Source organism: Bubalus bubalis, chromosome 8, assembly GCF_019923935.1.
Source record: "Bubalus bubalis isolate 160015118507 breed Murrah chromosome 8, NDDB_SH_1, whole genome shotgun sequence".
NCBI classification, from domain to species: domain Eukaryota; kingdom Metazoa; phylum Chordata; class Mammalia; order Artiodactyla; family Bovidae; genus Bubalus; species Bubalus bubalis.
In genome coordinates, this window is record NC_059164.1 from 68,741,445 (window position 1) to 68,763,713 (window position 22,269).

Genomic DNA, 22,269 nt, shown 5'->3' on the forward strand with positions numbered 1-22,269 from the left:
GTTTAAAATGCAATCAATCAAGTTCCATCCTAAACGGAATCAGAATTTCTGGGAGTGGGACTTTTGATACTGCATTGTAATAGGTTCTGTCTGTGGTTCTAACGCAAACTAAAGTTTAAGGACCATTGATCTAGTGAAGGTTGGACGGTAGAGGAATAAACAATTTATATTGCGATTGGAGCCACAATAAAATCTTCCGTTTCCTATCTGAAGAAAAAAATATTTATTTTCTTCTACACACACACACACACACACACACACACACACACACACACAATAAAGGCATCAGAACGTGTCTTCTTACGTTTTAGAGAAAATCTGTAAAAGGTTTAGAGTTAGAAGACAGTAATTATCTGATGATTAAACTCAGTAAGTTTACTGAGATTATACTCAGTAAGTGATGATTAAACGATCAGGTTGCATGAACAAATTTTATAATTCCGTTTTAGTGGAATTACAGCAATTTTCTCTTTGATGCTTATAGGTGGACAGTGCTATCTATTTCTATTTGTAACTAGAACTCTCTGCGCTTCCTAGTAGGGGAGATCGGTCACCCTCCAAATCTGAATTACGTAGAAGAGTAGTGTAAGAGCCAATCGGAGCGCTCTCTGGAGCAGCTCCGGACTGGCCTCTCTGGGAGGACTGGCGGAAGATGGGACTTTGATGCCATCATGCAATCGGACAATGAAGGCCTTGAATAGGGCGGTCGAAAATTTCATCTGGGGTACTGCGCAAAGTGTTAAACCTTGGCGGGACTGATTAAAACCAGAAAATCTCTCAATTGGAAAACCTGGACGCACCGCAGAGTCCTTATTTTCTGGGACAGTGCAGAAATGGTCAGCACTTGCGCCGCTACCAGTGACCAAAATGGCCGCAAAGCGCTTCAGGCGCTGGATCAGGTGATGCAGCCCCAGTCCGCTCTTTCCCACCAGCCGCTCCTCCTCCCGCTCCACGTAGCGGTGGGTGTGGCCTCCCCTGAGGCTCTTCTCGGAGGCAAGGAAAAACCTAGGGATTACACATGCGCAGTTAAGACCTCAGGCCCTTCGGGCCTCCTCCCCGCCCCCCGCCACTCCCACCTTCCCGCCCCAAATTGCCGGGCGGGGCTGGGCCGAGAGTCCAGCAGCTGTGGCTGGGGCTTCAGTGACTTCCTTGTTATGAGCCTCGGCTTGGCAGTGTCCGGACTCTGAGCCCTGCTCTCCTTACCCGGATAGTCCGAGTCTAGATCGCAGCCGCAACCCTAGCGGGTCGGTTCCCCTTTCAGCACAGGTCCTTTCCCCTCACGCCCCGAGCTCCTTAACATGCCCAACCCCAGCAGCATCTCCTCTCCCTACCCCCTCCCCGAGGAAATTAGGAACCTGTTGGCAGGTAAAAAGCGGGAAGGGGGCGGGTAATGTGGCGGGGGCGGGGGCGCGGGGACGGCGAGCCGGCGGGGACAGAAGCATTCGGAGTCTCTACCCTCCCTCCTGGCTCTCCGCACGCCTCCTGCCCAGTGGGAGCGGGACTGGGAGTGGGGAAGTGGGATGTGAGAATGGGAGTGGGCGTGTGTGTTGAAATTTGGTGCGAGGATGGTGGGGAAGCCCTTCTTGGTGGGCTTTGCTAACGCGATCAGGGTATCGTGAAGATTGTGTGTGTGTGTGCGCGCGCGATCAGGGTGTCGTGAAGACTGTGTGTGTGTGTGTGTGTGTGTGTGTGTGTGTGACAGAGAGAGAGAGAGAGAGAGAGAGAAAGATGGGGAAGGAGAGAGAAGTCAAAGAACTAGTTCTTTGGTCCCTTGGCCGATGGAAGAGAAAGAGATTTCTGAGCTACAGGGGTTAGGAGTTAGGGGTTATGGGACCACAGGGTTTGTCATTTCTAAAACTCCCATTTTTCTTGAACATTCAGCCCACCCATATTTGAGACTTTCAAAGGGGGCCTGACTCTCAAATGACCACTTGTCTTCAGCCTGAGTAACATGTTACAACAAAAAAGGAAGGATGTGTTAAAGTCTAGCTTCCTGTGACAATGAATGTACAGTATTTCGTATTTGCACCCCCATCTTCCCCTTTTCAGTCTTAAGTGACCGTTTGTAGGAACTTAGGAATTAAAGATGCATTCTTCAAGGCTGTTACAAATCCACTGCTACTTCGTTATCTAGTATGGGAGATGTATATTTTCGCTAGGGGCCAATAAAAACATATTTCTGCACAGGGTAGAAAATACGTCCTTTTCTGGGGTAGCAAAAATTTAACCTATCCTGATGCTTTGGAATTCTTCCCATTATTCACTTTGTCATGTGTACATCAGAATTCTGAATATTGAATTTTGATCTAAAATTTTTGGTTTAAGTATCTTTCAATATTGGTCAAGAAAAAGTGGGTTAAAAGTTTCTAAGTCTTAGATGCCTATGATACAATTTGTTTATTTTAACTCTTAAAGCAATATTTAAAATGTGGCATTATATGTAGTTACTGCTAGAGCACTGTGAGACTAAATCTCTTAATATGCTGTTAGAGAAAAAAAAACTAATAGTGTATGAATGCAGACATGTTTTGTGAACATGATTGCAGTGTTATGAATGCATTTGTGGTGGGGTAGTGTTTTACTCTAAGAAATGCTTGTTAATGGGTACCATTGTGGGATATACTGAAAGAACTGTAGGGACTGAGTCAAGGCAGCTTTTATTCCATTTTATGAGAGTTTCAAGTGAGTGCTGATTTTGTTTTACTACAGTTAACATGTTTGTTGTTACCATGCTGGGATTCCTTGCTTAGAATATTATTTTACCAGGTTGGAGAACTGTTTAGCATAACTCTAAAAAGAGAAATCACCATTTTCAGGATATTTTAGGTCTGAATTTTTGGGTTTAAGAAGTAAAGCGTAAACCCCTGGATACATGCTTTTAAAGCTTGACAGCTCCACAGTAGACAGTTTGTAATCTGGATCCCACTGGCATAATTTGCAGATAGTATGATATATAGGTTATGAGACTCTATTTTCTGATCCCCATGGATTACAAGTATTTCATGTAGCCCTTGTGTAATTTAATTGAAAGCTTAGAATTAAATAATACTTAAGTTATCTGCCATTGCTAACTTTGTATATACTTTAGCCATTTCTCTGCTCTGTAGTCAGATAATACATAATATCTGAAATTAGCATTTCAAAAATAATCTTCTTGACATTTTCAGTATCTCACATTATTGAAGTAAATCACATATTAAAACACATGAAATACTAAGAACAACTATTAAAACATTAAAGTTCTAGCAATGACAAATTTGGCTTATACTGTATTTTCAAGAGGTATGGGTATGAGGAAATATAAATATCTATGATAAGATATACTTTAAAGAAATGAAACAAGTGAACCAATGTTTCTCAGTTTTCTTTTTAAACTAGCCATTTGAAGAAAAGTAGTTAATGTTTTATGGCTGACTTTAATTAAAATCTTATTTTTGTAGAGAAGTTTTAAAGAATAAGTGAGATCAGCAGTTTTATTCACATTTCGTTTTATTCAAGTGTTTGACTAATAGGGTATGGTTAGATTTAAAATTATTAAAACTATAGAAGAAGAGTTGGCATTGGTTTGAATTTTAAAGGTATTGCTGGCTTACCTGGTTCGTTCTTTGAAACTAAGGACATATTGGCAGTCGTGGTTGTAGTTAACAGTTGAGTGCTCTTAGAATGCATGGCACTATGCTAGAATTCCAAGGCAGGAAAGATACAGAACTAAACTTTGCAAGCATTTAAAATCCCTTCAGAAAGAAAGAATCAAAGCAAAAGATATGCCTATCAAAAAAAATGTTTGGATAGCTCCCATTATGTTCTATGTTCCCTTTATCCAAATTATTATGTCACTCAGATGTATTAAATGTTTGACATTTCAACTGCTTGATAGAAGTATGTGCTCAAATGTATTCTTATCAATTTATTATTTTCTTTCTCTTTTATTTTTCCTTCTGATTATAGTAATTTTAGTCTTTCTTTTCAGTGTTTGTTCCCCCTCCTTCCTATTCCTTTCCTATTCCTTTGCATTTTGTAGAAATGCAAAAATCCATAGAGGTTATCATTCTTAACTTACATTTGATGATGCACTTTAGAAAGTGGCTATATAGTTTGTAGTTATTTATATTTCCATGAAATCGGTATATTCAATGTTGAAAACCTATACTTTTTATAAAAAGTGTTGCATTATTTTCTTGTTCTATGAGTAGAAAAAAACATACAGATTTTTGTTAAAAGCAAGTTGCAAACTGCCACATGCAATACAGGCAAACTTTAATTTTTTTTTCACAGCAATGGAAGAACAAGTTTAACTTGGATAAATAGAAACAAAGGATAATCCCAAATTTTGTCCATATAATCTTCTCCCATGTCCAAATATTTTGACTAGGATGAACAGCAAGAATAATCTTGATTTATGTGAGTTTTTCCTCCAGGCAGGCAAGAAAGTGAGAGGAATTAACCGCCCCCCCCCCATCTTGTTTAATCTCCCCTTGAATACTGGTCTGTTCCTGGTTTGCAGTCTGATATTCTCATTTATTTATATTAGGACAGCACATTTAAAAAGGAAAGCTGTAGGAAAATGCTAGTTTCTTTTCATTGAGATAGAAAATGAAACCAATGTTGAAGGAAGAAAATGGGGGTTGTCAGTATGTACTCTGAAAAAAATCAAACCCAAAACAAACAATAACGAGAGCTGTGTCTGCAAAGTGACCCTGAGAGTTTGTTTACTTGGCAGTCTTGATTAGAAATATTGCATTTTCCTCTATTGGGAATTTCTAGGACATTTTAAAAAAACCTTCACACATAATTGATAATCCCTTTAGGGACACTAGATAAGTAATGCAATTCAGCTGAGATATAGGTACACTTTTTTTTTTCTTTTTGAATGCTAAGAATACTATGGTTTGATTTCTACCTTTCAAGTTCCATTTACAATTTGGTCAACATTTTGGTTTTGTTTGTCTTCTGAAAATCATTTATAGTATATCTCATGCCCCATAACTTCCTTCTGGGGCATTGGCCAAGTATGTATTAAGGGAAGAGTGCCACCTACTGAGTCACCAATGGTCACCTACTTCCTTAGCACCTGGTTTTTCCTATAGAGCAAGAACAAGCCTGCCCCATTTTGACGGTAATAACTAATGAGTTTAAAGTTGATAGGAGAACATTTGATCTTACAGTGAAATCAGTCCATGACACTTCTAAGATTTTGTCTTCTAGAAGTAGGAATATATGTTTGTAAATCAAGGGACGAGAAACTGATAGTTTCTTATGTGGGTCAGATACCATAGATGACTTAAGATGTGATGTTAGAATTATTTGCCCATGTTAAGCATACACTATCCTACTTTTTCTTGGCAGGAATTTTTGATTGGCTTTTTTTCCCCAAGACTTTCCTTTTAAAGTATTTTCATCTCAGATTACTAAACAAAGCTCCTGATAGTATGCTTGTATGCATAATTTTATAGTTACTCAATCCAGATTATCACTGGTTTTCTTTTAAAAAAGAAATTTAAATATACTAAAAAGGAGAAGTATAAAAATTTAAAAATTTCTAAATGAGTTTAGCTCTACTTTATCCAGCATTACTGGAAAGAAGGTGGAAACAACAGAGTAAGAAGAGCCTCTGGTGATTTGAAACACAGTTCAGTTCTCTCATAAATTTAAGATTAAGTGTCATATATGGGTGATAAAAGTGGCATAGGCTAGTTTTTATATACTCATTATTCACTTAGTTTGTCTTTTTCAATTAAAGCTAAGTCTATCTTTTTCATTCCACTGAGTTTACATTTCTTTTTCAATCACATGGTGAACACATTACAATAGATGCTACCTAACGGTGAATATAGTGTAAATCTCAGATTAATGTTTTATTCACTGTGGCTTCTTTGAAAATAAGATTTTGATCATTTTAAAGTGCTATTTATCAAGATTCATCTTTTAGAGGCAAAAAATGTTCATCTCTATTCTTCAACAGTCCAGTTTTATATCAAAATAAATCACTTAGCCTCCAAAGCCAATTTTGAAAATTTTGTCAGATGAATGGATGGTAAGACTCATGTATGTTTTACTTACCATACTGTGAGAACTTCTTGTGCTTGCTCATGTCCCCTTTTCCATGTTTGAAAAGTCCACAGTTCAACCATGACCTATAAAAGTGCTCCGGTAATCAAGAGAAAGACATTTATTAGACAAATCAGTAACTTTTCAATTCACCATTTCCCAACTTTGGGCATTGAGCTTAATTGGTATACATATACCCAGTTTAACAGATTTTATGTTTTCACCAGTTTGTGTTTGGTAAGACCATACCCTCCTTTACCAGAGATGAAAAGCTTCTCTTTTTGTTTTGGTGCCAACTTCAATTCTAGGCTGGAATTCTTACCACATTAAGTTTAGTTATAGCACCTCAGTGAATACTAAGTGGAACTTGGCCCAATTCATAAAGTAGAGAAAGTTGTGGAATTAAGTCGTGAGGCCATCTGGGGCATGGGGGTATGGTTTGATTGGTTTCACACTCATTTTGTTGATACGGGGCTGAGCACGTGGTGGTGGATTCAGTCTAATTCTTGCCTCTCTCTCCTGTATAGTTCAGGCCATCACAGAGGGGGTGTGTGTGTGTATGTGTGTGTGTGTCTGCACACTTGCATGCCTGCCCAGGGAGGTGAAGTATTGGTTGATTGGGGGACTAGGCAGAAGACACACCAGGTGTTACCTCTGTGACTTGCTTACACTCACCAGTCTGGAAGTCATATTCCAGGCTGTTTGCTGGTGGAGGATGTGAAGGCAAGTGGTCAAACCCTGGCTTTGTTTAAGAGTAGGAACCTGTGCTATGTACTCAGCTTGGAGAAGCTGACAGTTTATAGTTTGCAAGAATTTAAAAACTGTTATAACTTCATGTGGTTTCACTTTTTCACTCTGTAATCAGTATGGAAATTGGTAGTAAACTGTTAGTGTGAGCACTTGTGTGTGTGTGTATTAGATACCTGTCCTAGCCTCTGGGGCTCTAGAGGGGAGATGAGTGGCAGTTTTTCTAGGGGGTCCTATGTACAAGAGAAGAAAGAAGAAGAAGAAAAAAAAAAAAAAAGGAAAATTGGAGTACCATGTGGTGATTTGGTGTGTGTTAAGTATTTGCCTGTTAGGGATTGAGATGATTATTGAGAGGTTTCTTACTTAAACTGTTTGAGGATTGCTGAGCCAAGACATGATATCATCTTTTAATTCTGTTTTCAGACCTTAACATTTATCTACAGAGCAGTCGCGAATCAGATTATTTTCAGCGGCCCTCTCCCCCGTATCTTTACAGTTATACTGGGAGATCAGGTTTACTCTTGACGGTGTTAAGGTGTAATAGGAGCAAAAATCACCACCACATTTGTATTCGCTGAGTAACTTTTTCCTTGATGATGACTTGGGGACAGAAGCGGATGGAGATGGGGTTAAATGCAGGCGGCGGTGACCTGCGGTCTAAGTGACTGCGCAGAGCAGCGATAGGGGTTGACCTGGTGTTTAGGGGGCACCGGAACTGCGCTTTCTCCACGTGGCCGGGTGGGTCCCTAAGCTTCTTCTCCTCCGCGGAGTACGCGAGTGAGTCAAGATTTCCTCCTCTGAGGATGAGGAATTCTATCGAACTCACCAGGCCAAGAGGCCAGCGAAGACGCAGGCTGACCTTTTCTTGTAATCGAATTACGGCTGTTCCCCGAATTACAGGCAGTCTGGAGACGGTGAAATCTACATATTAACAGAGGGACACGACCCCTAAAGGAAGGCAGGAGAGGGCTTGCTAGTTTACCGTTCGCAAGGCTATTCAGAGCACAATAAAAAGCTTCAGATCTCTTCCAACCTGCCAGAGAAGTGCTCGATTCGCCTAGGACTTTTATTGCTGGCTTTTGAAATATAACCCTGGCTCTGAGCTACAAAGTCACAGATCCAGTCCCATTTGTCTAGCGAGAGCACTGCCCCAAACCAGTGCTCTTTGCGCCCAGCTCTGATGACGGGAACCCTGGGGCTTAACATACCGAGTGTTTCGGACTGCGGAGCTCAAGCATCTCACGGTGAAGCCGGAGAAACTTCTCAGCACACACTCTGTCTTTGCGCCGTGGGAGCGGGTCGGTGCTCGGCGAAGGCCGCGGGCACGTCCACGGGGTCGCCTGCGTCTGTGAGAGGCTGGTTTAGTTCGATTTCAAAATAAATGGGCACTCGATGGATTTTCAGAAAGAAAGGAAAAAAAAAAAAAAAGATTTCAAAAACTTGAAAACCAGTTGAGTTTGTGGGCACCAACAGACTAAGATTATTGCAGGAATCACTTCCACTTTGAAGTTCTTGGTTAAAGAAAAAAAGGGGGGCTGTGTGGAACCGAAGCAGGTTCTATGCTTTTCACATCTCCTTTGTGAAGTAATCTTTAAAAATCAATGTTTATTAAATCTTTTTTTTGTTGCCTTAAACCGTTTTTCTGGCATAAGTTTAGGAATAAATACATTGACTACTCTAAAAATACAGAATTTTCCCCTTGAGCAATCTCTGAATCGCCTCCCCCTAAGAAAACAAACGAGGCATATTCTTCCTGCAGTCTCATACTCTTTCAACAAGAATTTCCTCATAAAATAGCATAGCCTCAATAATTAAAAAAATTTTTGGCACTGTTCAGTTCAGCACTGTTAGGAAACACTATATAGAACGTTACAGCTTTTTGTTTTCTGAGTTTTTATAGAACTGAAAAGACCTTGTAAAGGAATAGCTCTTGGGCTGCAATTCGTTCTGTTATTGCTTCCGGAGATAGAAAATAGATCCCGTTTGTTTAAACTTGGATTGTATAGTGAAAATGTAAAATAGGCAATTAAATACTCATGTGGATGAGGAAATTAAAGACAAATACTGAGTGAAAGTTAAATTAAGCACACTATTGACAAGTCATTATGCCAGTGATTCTCCCAAGTACTGAGTGTACTTGGAGTAAGAGGTGCTACTCCTCTAACTTCACTTTCTTAGTAGATTTATTGGCGTCATCTCAGAGAAGCCAATGATTTTTTCCATTTCAGCTAATAATCTGAATGTCCAGAGGTTGCTTACTCTTCTGGGTACAAAATTTAGAGTTGGGAAGAGAGTGCTTTTTTATAAGTCTGGTTGTTTTGAACTCATTTAAAGGTGTGGGTCTAATTTGCATTGGTACTGGATTATGTCTCTGTGTCCCCCTCTTTGAAACATGGACAGCTCAAGGAAAGAGAAGCTGTGACATTTTGCTTTTGTTTTTTTAGATACTTACTTTTAACACGTCAGTAATGGACTTCAAACCAGAGAGCTATTTAAAAAAAATTATTCCAAGACTAAATTTTAATTATTTCACTTGTCATATTGATTTATTGAAAACTCACCTTTACATAATTTATTACGAGTGTGTAGAATAACAGTTTAATCAGCTTTGCTTATTGGATCAAGGTACTTTTGTAATCAAGAATTTAAAATCAATTTTGACATCTATTTCAAATACTAGGTTTTAACTTGCTAATTATAAGTACAGTTGAAAGACTATTTGTTACACTGCTTTGAATTGACTAAATATAATATTATTGTATGTTTTGATACCATCTTTATATCAGTGTGAGTTAGGAGACAAATTAGTTAAATAAAAAGAAAATAGAACATATACACATCTCTTCAATATGAAATATGGGTGGTTTATAGGCATACCTACTGAAAAAATTTTAATGGTATCCTCTATATTAAATATCTCATTGAGATTTGAAATTCTGATTATAAAGTTAAAGTTGTACAGTATTTCTTGAACAATAAGAGTGGGGCCATTATAAAATCAAACCAGTAAGAATTAGATGGCATTGCATATTAGAATTAGAAAGCAGCATTAGAGTTTATTAAATTAAAAAAAGAAGCTATGTGAAAATGTTGCATGAGGCCATAGAAATCTTTTCTGTTGGTTACTATATTTTAAAATAGTGGATAAATGTATTTTTGCCACTTTTTCCTTTATTTAAAGAAGTATTTCCAGGTAGTAATGCTAAGACAGGATGCAGGAGCACACAGAATCACGCAACTGATTATCTTTTTTATTTGAGAATAGCTGGCCAGAGTGGGTGGGGCAGGTAGGAACCTAAGAGGAGGGTTTGATTTGGAAATCTTGGCTAGAATAAGGGATTTTTTTTTTTTTCCTTTAAAGTGGTTAAGCATGACATATGACTGAAAATTGATTATACTGGGAAAAGCAGCCTTTGCCAGAGACATTAGCTTTTATTGATATAATATTGTGAATGACTTGTTCATACAGGAACTTATAAAATACTATAAAATGATAGTAACATATGCATGTAAACTCTGTGCTTGCTTTTATACAAGAGAATTTGTTTATGGGGCACCGTAGTTTATTAAAACTTGCATGTTTCTTCCTGGTTTAATGATGCCAAACATTCAAATAGCATTCGCTGTGCTAAGCATAAGTAGAACATACACATTTTATTAGCTAAGTGGTGAACAGATTTGTCCAATTTAGTGCTTGAAGCATACTTCAACTGTTATGCTTTAGATTGATAAATAACTGTAACAAATTGTACAGATATTAACACTTATGGGTAGAAACAATCATTATCCTATTTGTCTTCACAAAAAAATGATTCTTTCCTATAATTTGTGTCCTTTTTCTTATATTTCATGGTTTAGATGTTGAAACATTTGTAGCAGACATACTGAGAGGGGAAAATTTATCCAAGAAAGCAAAGGAAAAGAGAGACGCCCTTGTTAAGAAGATAAAAGATGTAAAGTCTATGTAAGTCATTTACTTGCCTTTTATTACTTATTTCTTACTTAGAAGAAATGTAATTAACATTTTAATGAAGGACTGATAATTGTGGAGTTAAATTTTTTAGATTCTAATCTAATTGAAGTATTTTAAAGGACAAACTATATTTCTACTATAATAATTTTTAAAAACAGACATACTTATCATAATACCCTTTTTTGTGAATGCTCTTGATTATCTATTTTTCTAAGTATTTTTGCAAAATCCAACTGTTCATTTTGATTATTTGAGAAAATATTTGGTTTCACTGATAAGGTTTAGGTAGGTTGAGAATTTTAACATGAATATGGAAAATACCTCCAGATACTCAAATGAATAAGTGTAATTTAAGTTGTACATATTAATAATATATTCTAATTTTACTACTGTAACTTGAGTCTTTAAAAATATCTTTAGTATAAATTCATTGGCCTTTTGGAATTACCATTTCAGGATAGGAAGTAATTTTTTTCTTTAAATATATATTCATAGTATAGATTTTAAAATAGATTTGAATCATTGCCACTGATTAGATCTTATTTTGATTTGTTAACCTTTATTTTAAAATATAATGTTATTGCTTTCTTTTACAGTTATCTTCAGGAATCTCAAGACAAAGGTAAATTTTCAAGTTTTGTTAAACCTGTCATTTTTTTTTTCCCTTGCAGAGATTTTCAATAGGAGAATCTGACACATGCTGAAATTTGATAGTTGGAATCAAAAATTTAAATTTCCATGTTGTATACCTAGACTTTCAAGATGAGAGTGCTAGCTCCCCCTGCTGAGAATAAAATTAAAAAACTTATCTAGAATCTACCCTGCACAGTCTTTTGATACAGAAATCTGTGTTTAACATTCTTAGGTTTTGTGGTTCTTGGGGTTCATTGTGGCAGAAATTTGTTAACCTAATTTGTATAACCTTCAGTTATACATGGAAGACTTTGGTGAGGCAGAGGGAAGATACCAGCCCAACACCATTTAATCCTGTAGAGATTGCTTTATAGTGGTGATGGGAGCAGGAGGGCCTGTGGCTGAGTGCTCATAGGTGACATTTCTAAAGGATAATTGTTTTGAAAACTATCAATTTTTGTTTGAGAACATGAGTAAAATCTGTTTCACATGCTAGTTTTTATTATTCTTGTGTTTCTTTTGAGATGAATAAATGTATGCAATAGACATATTCAAAGAAGGTAATTCAGTTTCCTTTTTTGGAAATATGTGAGAGTGCTGATAAGCTGATTGTCTTCCTTTAGATTTGAGAGACAGCTGCTGAGTGTACTGAAAACCAAGTTTAGAAAGGCGTAGGACGTCTCTACCTTTGACGTCTTCAGTTCTGTAAGAGAAACTTGGTATGGCCCTTACTTCCATGATGCTAATTCATGGGTCATGACCTGAAGCCTGTGGATGCTGGTATGAGGGTCAAAACGTGAGGTCAGTTAACTATGTGGAGCTAGGCTCTGGGTTTGGGAGGAGCAGTGTGGCATCTTCTAACTGGGGTTAGTTAGCAGATACCACAGAGAAACTCATATCTCTGCTAACTGATAAGTGAGAGAGTAATGACAGTTTCAATAAACCAAGTACTTAAGCAGACAAACCTAAAATCAGTTAAAAGGAAGCCACAGTTTCTTTTCACATTGTCATCAAGACTGTTGTGATTGGAGGAAATAAGAGTTTTTTTTTCCATGTTAAATTTTTAGACACTATTAAATAAAGGGAAGAGCAGGAAACTTCTCTCCACAAATGCCTACTTATTTGTACTCTACAACGAATCCTAAACTGTGGGTTTAATCATGTTGCATTTTGCTTAGCTGAGTATAGAAATAATGCATTTATGCGTTTTAATTATAACTTTTATACAAAGCACTGTTTATAGGGGAATATTACATATCAGATTCTGCCTTTTTTTCTTAAAACACACGTTTTGTTCTAGTGACTATTGGACTCTCATTGTGACTTCATTATTTGTACATTAAACATTTTTAAGCTAAGAAAATGTGAGAGTATAAAGTCATTGCAGAATTGCGTATGATTCAATAATGGGATAGGAATTTTCCCTTTGGTATTCTGGTTTAGGACTTGTTCAGGTGTGTGGATATTAAAATTACATTACTGAGATACATTCTTTGTCTCTAAAGAGAATGGAGGTTTATATAGTATTTGATAAAAATTGAAAAATGAGCCTAGAATACGAGTTCAAATAACACAGAATTCAGAGATTCCCCATAATCATTTTCCTCTGAATAAGTCATTTGTAGTTCAATACTGCTGTATTGAGTTAACTAATCACCAAGAGTGCCTGCTCAAAAGTAAGCCTGTGGCTAAATTAGATCTATACCTTGGAGAAATATGAGAAGCTAAGTAATTTTATGCCATTCTGCCCTTAAAGTATAATTCAGCTGTTCTAAAAAGACTACTCGTGTCATTGGTTAGAAATATTAAAGGGATCTTAGTACAGGCTTAGTTGTTGAATAAGCAGTTGTTCAAAATACATCTTTTTTTAAAAATAAGAATTTATTAATAGATCTCTGTATTGAATAAATTTAGTTCATCTAAGTATATTTTGATAATGCTGCTTTTCTTCTTTTTCCTTACATTTTCTTCTTGGGGTTTTTGGATTGTCTTTATCTAAGGAGACCTGGGCAGAATTCCTTTTGGCTGTTTCCTCTCTCTCAGGTCAATATGGGGTCACAGTGAAGTGACCAGAGGCTGTTTTCCTCCTTTTTTACCTTTATACTCCTATTTTTTTCACGTGCTATTTTTTACATGATGGTTAAGTACCATTTTAATAATACTGGGACAAAAAAGGACCTGGAAGAGCATTCTTAAATAAAGTGAATTAATTCACATTTATTCATCTTGAATAAATGATTTGTTACTTTCTCTAATGTACACAGATGTCTGCCATCCTTCCTTGCTTTCCTCTCACATCTCTTCTTATAACCTTTAGATATTGTACATGACATAACTATCTAACCATAGTTTTTTATTCTTTGTTGCAATATAGCTTCGTAATATAAAGTATACTCCTAAATACAGGCTTCATGCCCTAGAATTATGCTAATTTTAGAATTGTGATTATTTTAGAATTTGTTCTCTGTCACATGACAAGGTCATAGCACTCTTAAATGTGACTTGAACTACATTACTACTTGAGTAAACAGTGTTGTTGACTGAGTATAAAATAGAATTTTCTAATACATATTAGGTATATAATAAAAAAGTTTTACTTGTAGTTGTATCTTGTCCTTATATCAGGCTTGTTTGACTCCAGTGATGATTTTGGTATTGTTATTTTCTTTACAGAATGATTAAGATAATGTGAAGATAGCTATGCATGGCACATAGTGTTCAATATTATATTAATGTGTTATTCTCAGATTCAACTTCATTATCAAGAAGATTTAGTAAATCTTGATTTATAATTCAATCTTTAAATAAATTTCAAGGAAACCATAAATTACTAAAAGAAGAGCATGCATTATTAACATGAGACAAATATTTTCAAGAGAATGTTTTTCAAATATTGATGTCTACAGCTTTAAAAAATGTGAATATATTGTTTTCAATTCCCTTTAGATGTCATAACTAAAAACTCATTTTCTCCTTTAGAATATTTTTCCTTAAATTAAAACTATTTTGTAGATTTTTCCCTAAAACTCCATTGATGTTGAATATGAATAGATTTACTGAGAAAGCAACTTTCTTTGACCTCATTGGTATTATTAAGTTTATTAATAGACTAAACTGCTTTTTTGAGTAACAAGGTGGTTAGGTAAGAAGGGACCCATTTTAGTTGGTTCTGATAGAATCCTTCAGAACAGCAGAAGAGTCATTTTGGATTGTGTTAAATTTCCTTACTTTTACCCTTCCTAACATAGTATATGTTCTGTTGAAAGTTAGCTCCCCAGTGAAATCTGCACAAATAACTTGCAGCTCCTCCACCCCATCTCTGGCCTTACACAAATGTGTTAAGCATATTTGAGTTTGGGGGCCTATAGCAGTAGAAGTGTATTTCAAAGGTAGTGCTTGAGGAATGGTGTCCTTCTTTTAAAATTGCTTCATATTTGCATGCTATAAATTAGCCCTTGTGTGGTAGGAGAGTTGTGCAGTGAATCTTATTTGTGGTGAATCAAATCTTCCAAATTTTCAAGGATTAAACTACAGATTCCCTTAAGAAGTGACAAGTTAAGTGCTTAATTATGTCTATTTAGCTGTGTATTATTAGTTGAGAAATTATTTTGGACACATGAACTAAGTAGAAAATTAGAAATTAATATTTTTCATTCAAGTAATTTCCTCCACCGAGTTTGTCTTTCATTTTCTATGAAAGGGAATGGTTATCATCTGAATTTTAGATATGTTATTTAGTTTAATGTTTACCTGATTGCATCTAAAATAGGACTATATTTGCTAAAACAAGCTGTAGGTTGGTTAAATCACCTTTCGTGGTGGGAGAGATCATGACTGTTGATGGGCTTTTATCTCCAGGCATTTAGGAAAACATTAATTGATCATGGAGCTATATTAAAAAGAAGGGGTAATAGTGATTTGAAACCAACTATTAAAAATTTAAAAATGTTTTCCAAAGAAATATGTTGCTGTGGTACGATTAAGCCTTGATTTTGCTGTGTTGTTTAACTCACCAATGAAATTATAGGATGAGAAGTCTTGGATCATTGTCTTTTAGATTGTTAACTTTGTATCGTTAATTAAACTTTTGAAAGTTGTGGGATAAATCAAATGCTTTTCTAGGGAAACAAGAAACAGTATTAATGAGCAACAACCCTATAATTATCCTTCTGAGTACATAACAGGGACACATTCATGTCTTTTCTTTGCGCAATAACTTTTACAAAGAAGTATTTTTAAACTGATCATTAATTTTATGACCATAGAAATGAGATGCAAAATTTATGCTGTTGTCATTGGCACAGGCTCAAGGCACCACTGACATTATGTGTGATTGTAATAGAATGGCTGCCAGCTAATGCTTCTGTAGACATTTCATTTGAGCAAGCTTTTCTTTTAGATGTCTGATTAGCTGTAATGCTTTCAATTATGTCTGTAAATGGTATTGGATACGTTTACCTGATGCTCATTGTTGCTTTGGAGTTCAGTTTTCTATTACACAAACACAAGTTGAACATTTTCCTTGTAATTTATCGAAGTCTTTGTAGGTATAGCTGCAAGTACTCAGCGCCTGGGGAGAAAAAATGCTTTGTACTACTCAACAGCGACCCCTGTGTTCAATTAAGGCCCCTTATAATATAGCTGGTCTTTGTTGAGTTGAAAAAAATTAGAGAGTCAGGGAAAAGGGGTAAATCATCACTGGAAGAACAGTAACATGAAGACCATTTTGAAAAATGATGTATTTTTTCAACTGCATGCAAGTTAAAAAGGGAATAACCCTGTACAGATACCACAGAGATTCATCTTCTTTACTTTCTGAATTAAATTCAAGGGAAGCTTAAAAAAGGGAGGAAGGGGGCTGGGAGGGAAGAAATAAGGCCAATAGCAGTATGTAATGTATTTTTGTCTTAGATAAATATAAATGTCATAGTAATTAAAAAAACCAACCTATGAAATGAACTGCAGTTCTTAGAATGGGGAAATTGAAGATAATTTCACTTTACAATCCAAAAACTGTTCTTTTAAAAAAAAAAAAAAAACACAAAAACAAAAATAAAGCCCACAGAGGTCTTTAACATGTCAGTGACTAATTTGTGTAGAATATTCTTCCTTTATATTAAATATTATTGTATTTATAGCTTTAATAGTGATCTTTTTGCTGTGTATGTGTACATACATGGATATATACACAATATATACAATGGATATCATCCAAGGATAATAAACTAATTCTGATTTTTTAAAACTTAAAATTGTTTTTGTTTATTTCCACATAGAATTTAATAGATTTAAGCCTGAGCATCTGAATTTTTAAAAAGATTCTTTCCATGAATCATTAGCTTTATTGTCATATTTATATATTCTTAATAGTGTAATGTGCTAACTGCTGAGTTATAGTGATGTGGTTGAAATGTCCTAATACTTTTTTCACAGCAAGATTTATAGTTTATGATATGAAATACCTTAGAAAATTTATAACATAAAAATTTTTACTTTGTTAGGAATAGAAGGATATGCTAACAATCTTGAACAGTTTAGAATTTTGTGATCTTTACACCTGTGTATTCCATGAGCTATCATTTCACGTTTAAACATATTTTTACTAGAATTTTATGAGGTTCTGTCTTACCTCATATTTTAAATCAGACCACTCTTCATTCCATAAGAGAAATATTATAAAGGATCACTGAGTATTCTGAGAAGTACTTTGATCATCTTGAAAGAAAGATAAATTAAGATCTGAAGAAGGAGCAGTATTTGTACATGTTTCTTGGAATTTTAATTGGGAAAGAAGCATCACCATGTATGGTGCACCTAATGGTGTAATCATTAAGGACAGTAAGGTAGTCATCTCTATAGTCTGCTCTTATTGTCTTGGTGGGAGATGTCCTTATCTTTACTTTCAGGGTAGGGATGATAAATGTTGATAAAATGTCAGAATTTTAAGAAAATAGATACGAATATTTATTTTTATTATTTTGAAAGTATTGTCTTGAAAGAGGCTATTTTCTCTACCAAAATATGGTGAAAGTAGGGTGCAACCCATCAGAAGAATGTCGGAGAATACAGACATCATTTTGGAGAGCCCAGTGGCTTTAATCTGGATCTGCCCAGCAACTGTGATCTAAAAAGTGGTACTGTAGGCACTCGAGGGTTCCTATGGAGATTTTTCGCTATGGTTTTTAGGTAATACCTGAGGTGGCTGGTTTTCTCTTGAATTTCTAACAAGTAGCTTGAATTGTTAACAAATCATTGATATGGTATTAAGCATACCTTTTTCTTTCTTGTTGAATATGGATGAAGAATGAGTGGTTAGGTATGGCTAGTATATAGTAAATGTTTGAATCACTCTTTTAAAAAATTATTCTAAATGAGTATATGGAAAAACCCAAACCACAAGATTTTATTGTGGAGATTAAATGACTTCACCCAATCAGCCTAAGGTTTGGAAATCATCTAGAAACCTAGCTAGAATATAAAAAAATAGCATATCACTGAATGAAGAATTGAAAGTGTCTAGTTTGTAAATCGCCTGGTCTGAATTTAAAGGTTTATATGGATTTTAAAGCAGTTTTTCTGTAAAAGATTCCTGCTCTTAAAAATGCAACTGAGTATCTTTAATCTGTTCAAATGTAATTGTGTGATTTTTACTGAAAATGTAAAATGTTCATATGGCTTTGATTTATCAATTTCTCATCATCATTTTTCCAGTTATTGAGTAGGTAAATGGAATTAACTGAATTATTTTTTCTGTTGTTTGCCATGCTTTTTTTGGTTGCTGTTATTGTTATTTTGGTTTTGTTTTGGATACACACCATCTTTTAACCTGTTTCTAGTATTTTATATTCATCTTTGTAGAGACCATAATAATTTTGTAACTTGTACCCTTTTGTAACAGAAAGAAGCAATTGTATACTGACTTTCAAAAACTATTACTTTTATCTAAATTATAACAGATACACATTAAAATAGGATCTGTTTTTACCTAGTTCAAAAAGTTTTCTTTGTTCTTCCATGAAAGTGACTGAATTTAATAGTACCATTTACCTCTTTGACAAAGTAACACTCTTTAAAGATGGCTAAATTATAAAAGACTTTTCCCTGATTCTTTTCTGTTTGTTTTTTAAGTAGTATTTTTTAATTTACTTTTTATATTATATTGGGGTATAGTTGATTTACAATGTTATGTCAGTTTCAGGTGTACAGCAGAGTGGTTCAGTTATAATGTGCATCCATTCTTTTATCTCTGATTCTTTCATAGGTGATGCAGAAGATGGAGAAGAATACGATGACCCTTTTGCTGGGCCTCCAGACACTATTTCATTAGCCTCAGAAAGATATGATAAAGATGATGAAGCTCCCTCTGATGGTATGTTACATTTTCCCATAGATTATACCTCTTGACACTCTTAACACAGAACAATGCAATATGTAAAGGTGGTGATCTTGTCAGAAAGCAGATAAACACAGAAGCTGCGGTTAACTTACCTTTACCAGAACCTTTTAAGGAACAGAAGAGCTCTCTCTAGTGGTTTTCCTAAGTATGTAGTTCCTTCTTCTAGAAAATTTTCTTTACTTGAATTTTGAGGAGAGTACTTGTATCCTATCATCATATAAATATTATTAGTATACTTGTTGGTTAATATAATATTATCAGATTCTTGCTTAATTTTATTGGGCTGCTTAATGGCTTGTTGTATTATTTATTTTATAAATAATGAAAAAGATTTTTGATCTTTTTTCCTGAAAACTTCATACAAAATGAGTTCATAAAATATTAAATTAATTATTCCTACATTGCCTTCTCTCATCGAGACAAGTTTTCATCGAATGCTTCTTTTATATACATTTTCATTTTTATAATTATCATCTAAAAATATCTCATATTATACAGTAATATTATAGTATTTTGTATTAATTGAAATGGTAATACAATTGATTCTTTATCTCTTAGTAATTTTTAAAAACTTCCAAAGTTATGAAACTTGTTTTTACCCTAGCATGTACTTTGTTGTGCCACCCAGTCGAGTGCATCTGAACTATAGAGACTTATGAGGGTGATATATAGTTACAAATTAAGAATGCATATTGATAAATTACCCATGCATATTAATTTGTGGCACTCAAAGTTTCACATAGACATAGAAATGAATAATGCCTTCTGCCACTATATGATGATCAAACTGTGCAGTTCCATCTCTAAATACAATTGCTGAATGAAAATATGCTTCCTGCAACAGAGCACTCCACATTTTATGTTATCCAGATTATTCCCTTTGGAAACATAAATTGCTTTTATGAGGTATAAAATTATGTCTATTGCAGAACAGGGATAAGTCAAGTACATGCATAAGTGATAAACATTCTAACCGCTGATTCAGAACAACACAATCTTTTTTTTATATTCAGAACTTTGTACAATGTGTAGCAACAATAATCATATCCATTTTGTGTCAAATTTTACATTTTGGCAAACGTTTAATATATGTTTTTAAAAGGAAAGAATTTCTTTCTCTTATAGGTTCTATTTTTTTAAAATGCATATTTCTCTTCAGTTACACTTAGTATATGAAACAGAGCATTACCCTTTCTAACGTATCTTCAAAAGCATTTCTATTAGAAAATGTTTTATCATTGATGAAGTAATATTTTCAGGCAAAACAATGAATTATTGTTTGAGTTGAACTATTTTTCAGACACATTACAATGGTTTGTTTTGCTTGTCTGTAAAATGTAAGTATACAGAAATGAGTTTGTTTGTATGTATACATATATGAAGAATATTTATCTTATGAAAATATATATATATACACACATACAAATATATTCATAGACTATATATGCTCAGGCTTTCTCAAAATAGCATAAATATTTTGATGTACAAGAGAGCATTATGTACCTTCTTGAAAAAATAACAACCTTAGAAATCCAACAATTAAATATCTGTGAGAGCCAGTGATTTGTTAGGAAAAATAATTGCTATTGTATAGTGCATTTACATGATTATTTTTTTAATGGGTAAATAATTTGTCATATGTTTGTTTTCATAACCACATATACAGGAAATATATTAATAGCACAAGAAGATTTACTGTTAAAGCATTGTCAATATTTGAATAGTGTTTAATAAATTATATTTATGTGTAACATTTAAATTTTAGCTTGTTAAATATTGCATTTTCATCAGTGTTTATATAAGCAATTCCTAGATTGAAATTTTAACTTCTAGTATTATTCATTTTTGGTATATAAACAGTGCTAGTTTTGATAATTTTATATTTTCTCCTAAGAATGTTATAAGTTAATTTTAAAACTACTACTTGAACTTTTAATTTCCACTCTAAAATATTATCTAATCATATTAGTTTTTTCTCCCTGCAACTTAGATTTTATATGTGTTCCCTTTCCTTTGCTGAATAAATTTTCCTTCATTGTGTGACCTTAGTGTAATGATATATTAATTATAAAATGATAATACATTTAACAATAAGTGTAACTAAATTAGCATGGGTCACCAAAAGGCCTTTTGTCAAATCAGATTGTTGTTTTGTCCTTTTGACTTTTACCTTATGGTAGGCACTAAACAAAGTATCTCAACTTTGATGGATTATAAACTCCAAACATGATATGTATTTTTCATAATGCTAATGTAATTTTCAAGGTACTGAAAAGGTCAAACCTGCACATCTCTGTGCATTCTAAGTCTGTCTTTTCCTTTAATATTTCTTTTTCTCTGTTCCTCTGGTTCAAAAGTTCAGTCAGTTCCCAAATGGCTACCTAATTTTCCAGTTATTCCCTCAAGCCATATGTGTTTTGGTTTCTTTATGGTTTATTAGGTACTGTAGGAAAGTAGCATAAGTTATATCTTCTAATGAAATTCAAGCACACTTCAGTGATGCTTCGACTTGATTGCTGGTAGCAATTAAATCACAGCCAAGGAGAATAATGCATATTCTCACAAGGTCCAGACGCCCTATAGAAATTGAAAGGGAATGAAAACAGAAAACAAAAACAAAGTCTTCAAACCCTGCCAGACACACTGTTTCCAGCCTGCCTTTTTTTTTTTTTTTTTTATTGGCCAACTGCCTGATTGATAGCAAAATCATAACTTGCTGCATGCTAACAGGCAGAGTTCACTTGTAGGTTATTGTGAACTGATAAAGGGTTAGATGGAGTTTTGATTTTCACATTGGACCTTGGTACACTAGATTAATGGAATTTCAATGAGTGACTAGAGTAGCCACAGCTTTGTCAGAGAAACAAATGGAGATTCTATAGTCATGTCTACTCATTAATACTAGTTGCCTGAAAGGTGTGCTGCTTCTCTATACAAAAGAGTTGATATAATTGATTTTCGAATGGTTCTTTGAAAAAAAGTACCTTATTGATGAGCAGAATTGTAACATAAATGGTGACAGATTTTCGTAAAGCTTGTAGCTTAAAAATATTGTACTTTGTAATTTTTCTTCTCTCTCTTTAGAAACGCTTTTTATTTTTTGAGGGAAATACATTTCATAAATGATTTCATGGCTGCTGTTAGTTTCATTTTGATTTGGTAACAAAAATTATATTTATTAGAAATTTCATTTTATTAACTTTATGCTGTTATTTTTTCTGAAAAACTTAAATCATAATGATTTCTAGGCTTTTGTAGGTCACTGTTAGTTTAATGCTATCATATGGCTGGGTATATTGAAGTGTTAATAGAAATGATGCATGTCAGTAATCTTACAAAATTAGAGATAATGAAACTTAAGACCTTAGAATATCCCTTATCATACATGTTAAAGTGTTTGTTTAGGCAGTAAGATAGTAGATGCAGGGTAGCTTTTAGATACCATATAATGATTTGTGTTTCTGTTTTTCTA

The 22,269-nt window shown here is 34.5% G+C and overlaps 1 protein-coding gene across 1 annotated transcript in view; it reads left to right on the top strand.

The window, feature by feature from the left end:
* Nucleotides 1-1,084: 1,084 nt before the first annotated feature.
* The window catches only part of SKAP2 (src kinase associated phosphoprotein 2), a 169,035-nt gene continuing 147,850 nt past the window's right edge, over nt 1,085-22,269 (top strand). The window contains exons 1-4 of the mRNA XM_025291269.3: nt 1,085-1,365; nt 10,654-10,759; nt 11,365-11,390; nt 18,663-18,770. Of these exons, the coding sequence (XP_025147054.3) occupies nt 1,299-1,365; nt 10,654-10,759; nt 11,365-11,390; nt 18,663-18,770 (307 nt within the window). The 5' untranslated portion in view covers nt 1,085-1,298. The remainder of the gene's footprint in view (nt 1,366-10,653; nt 10,760-11,364; nt 11,391-18,662; nt 18,771-22,269) is intronic.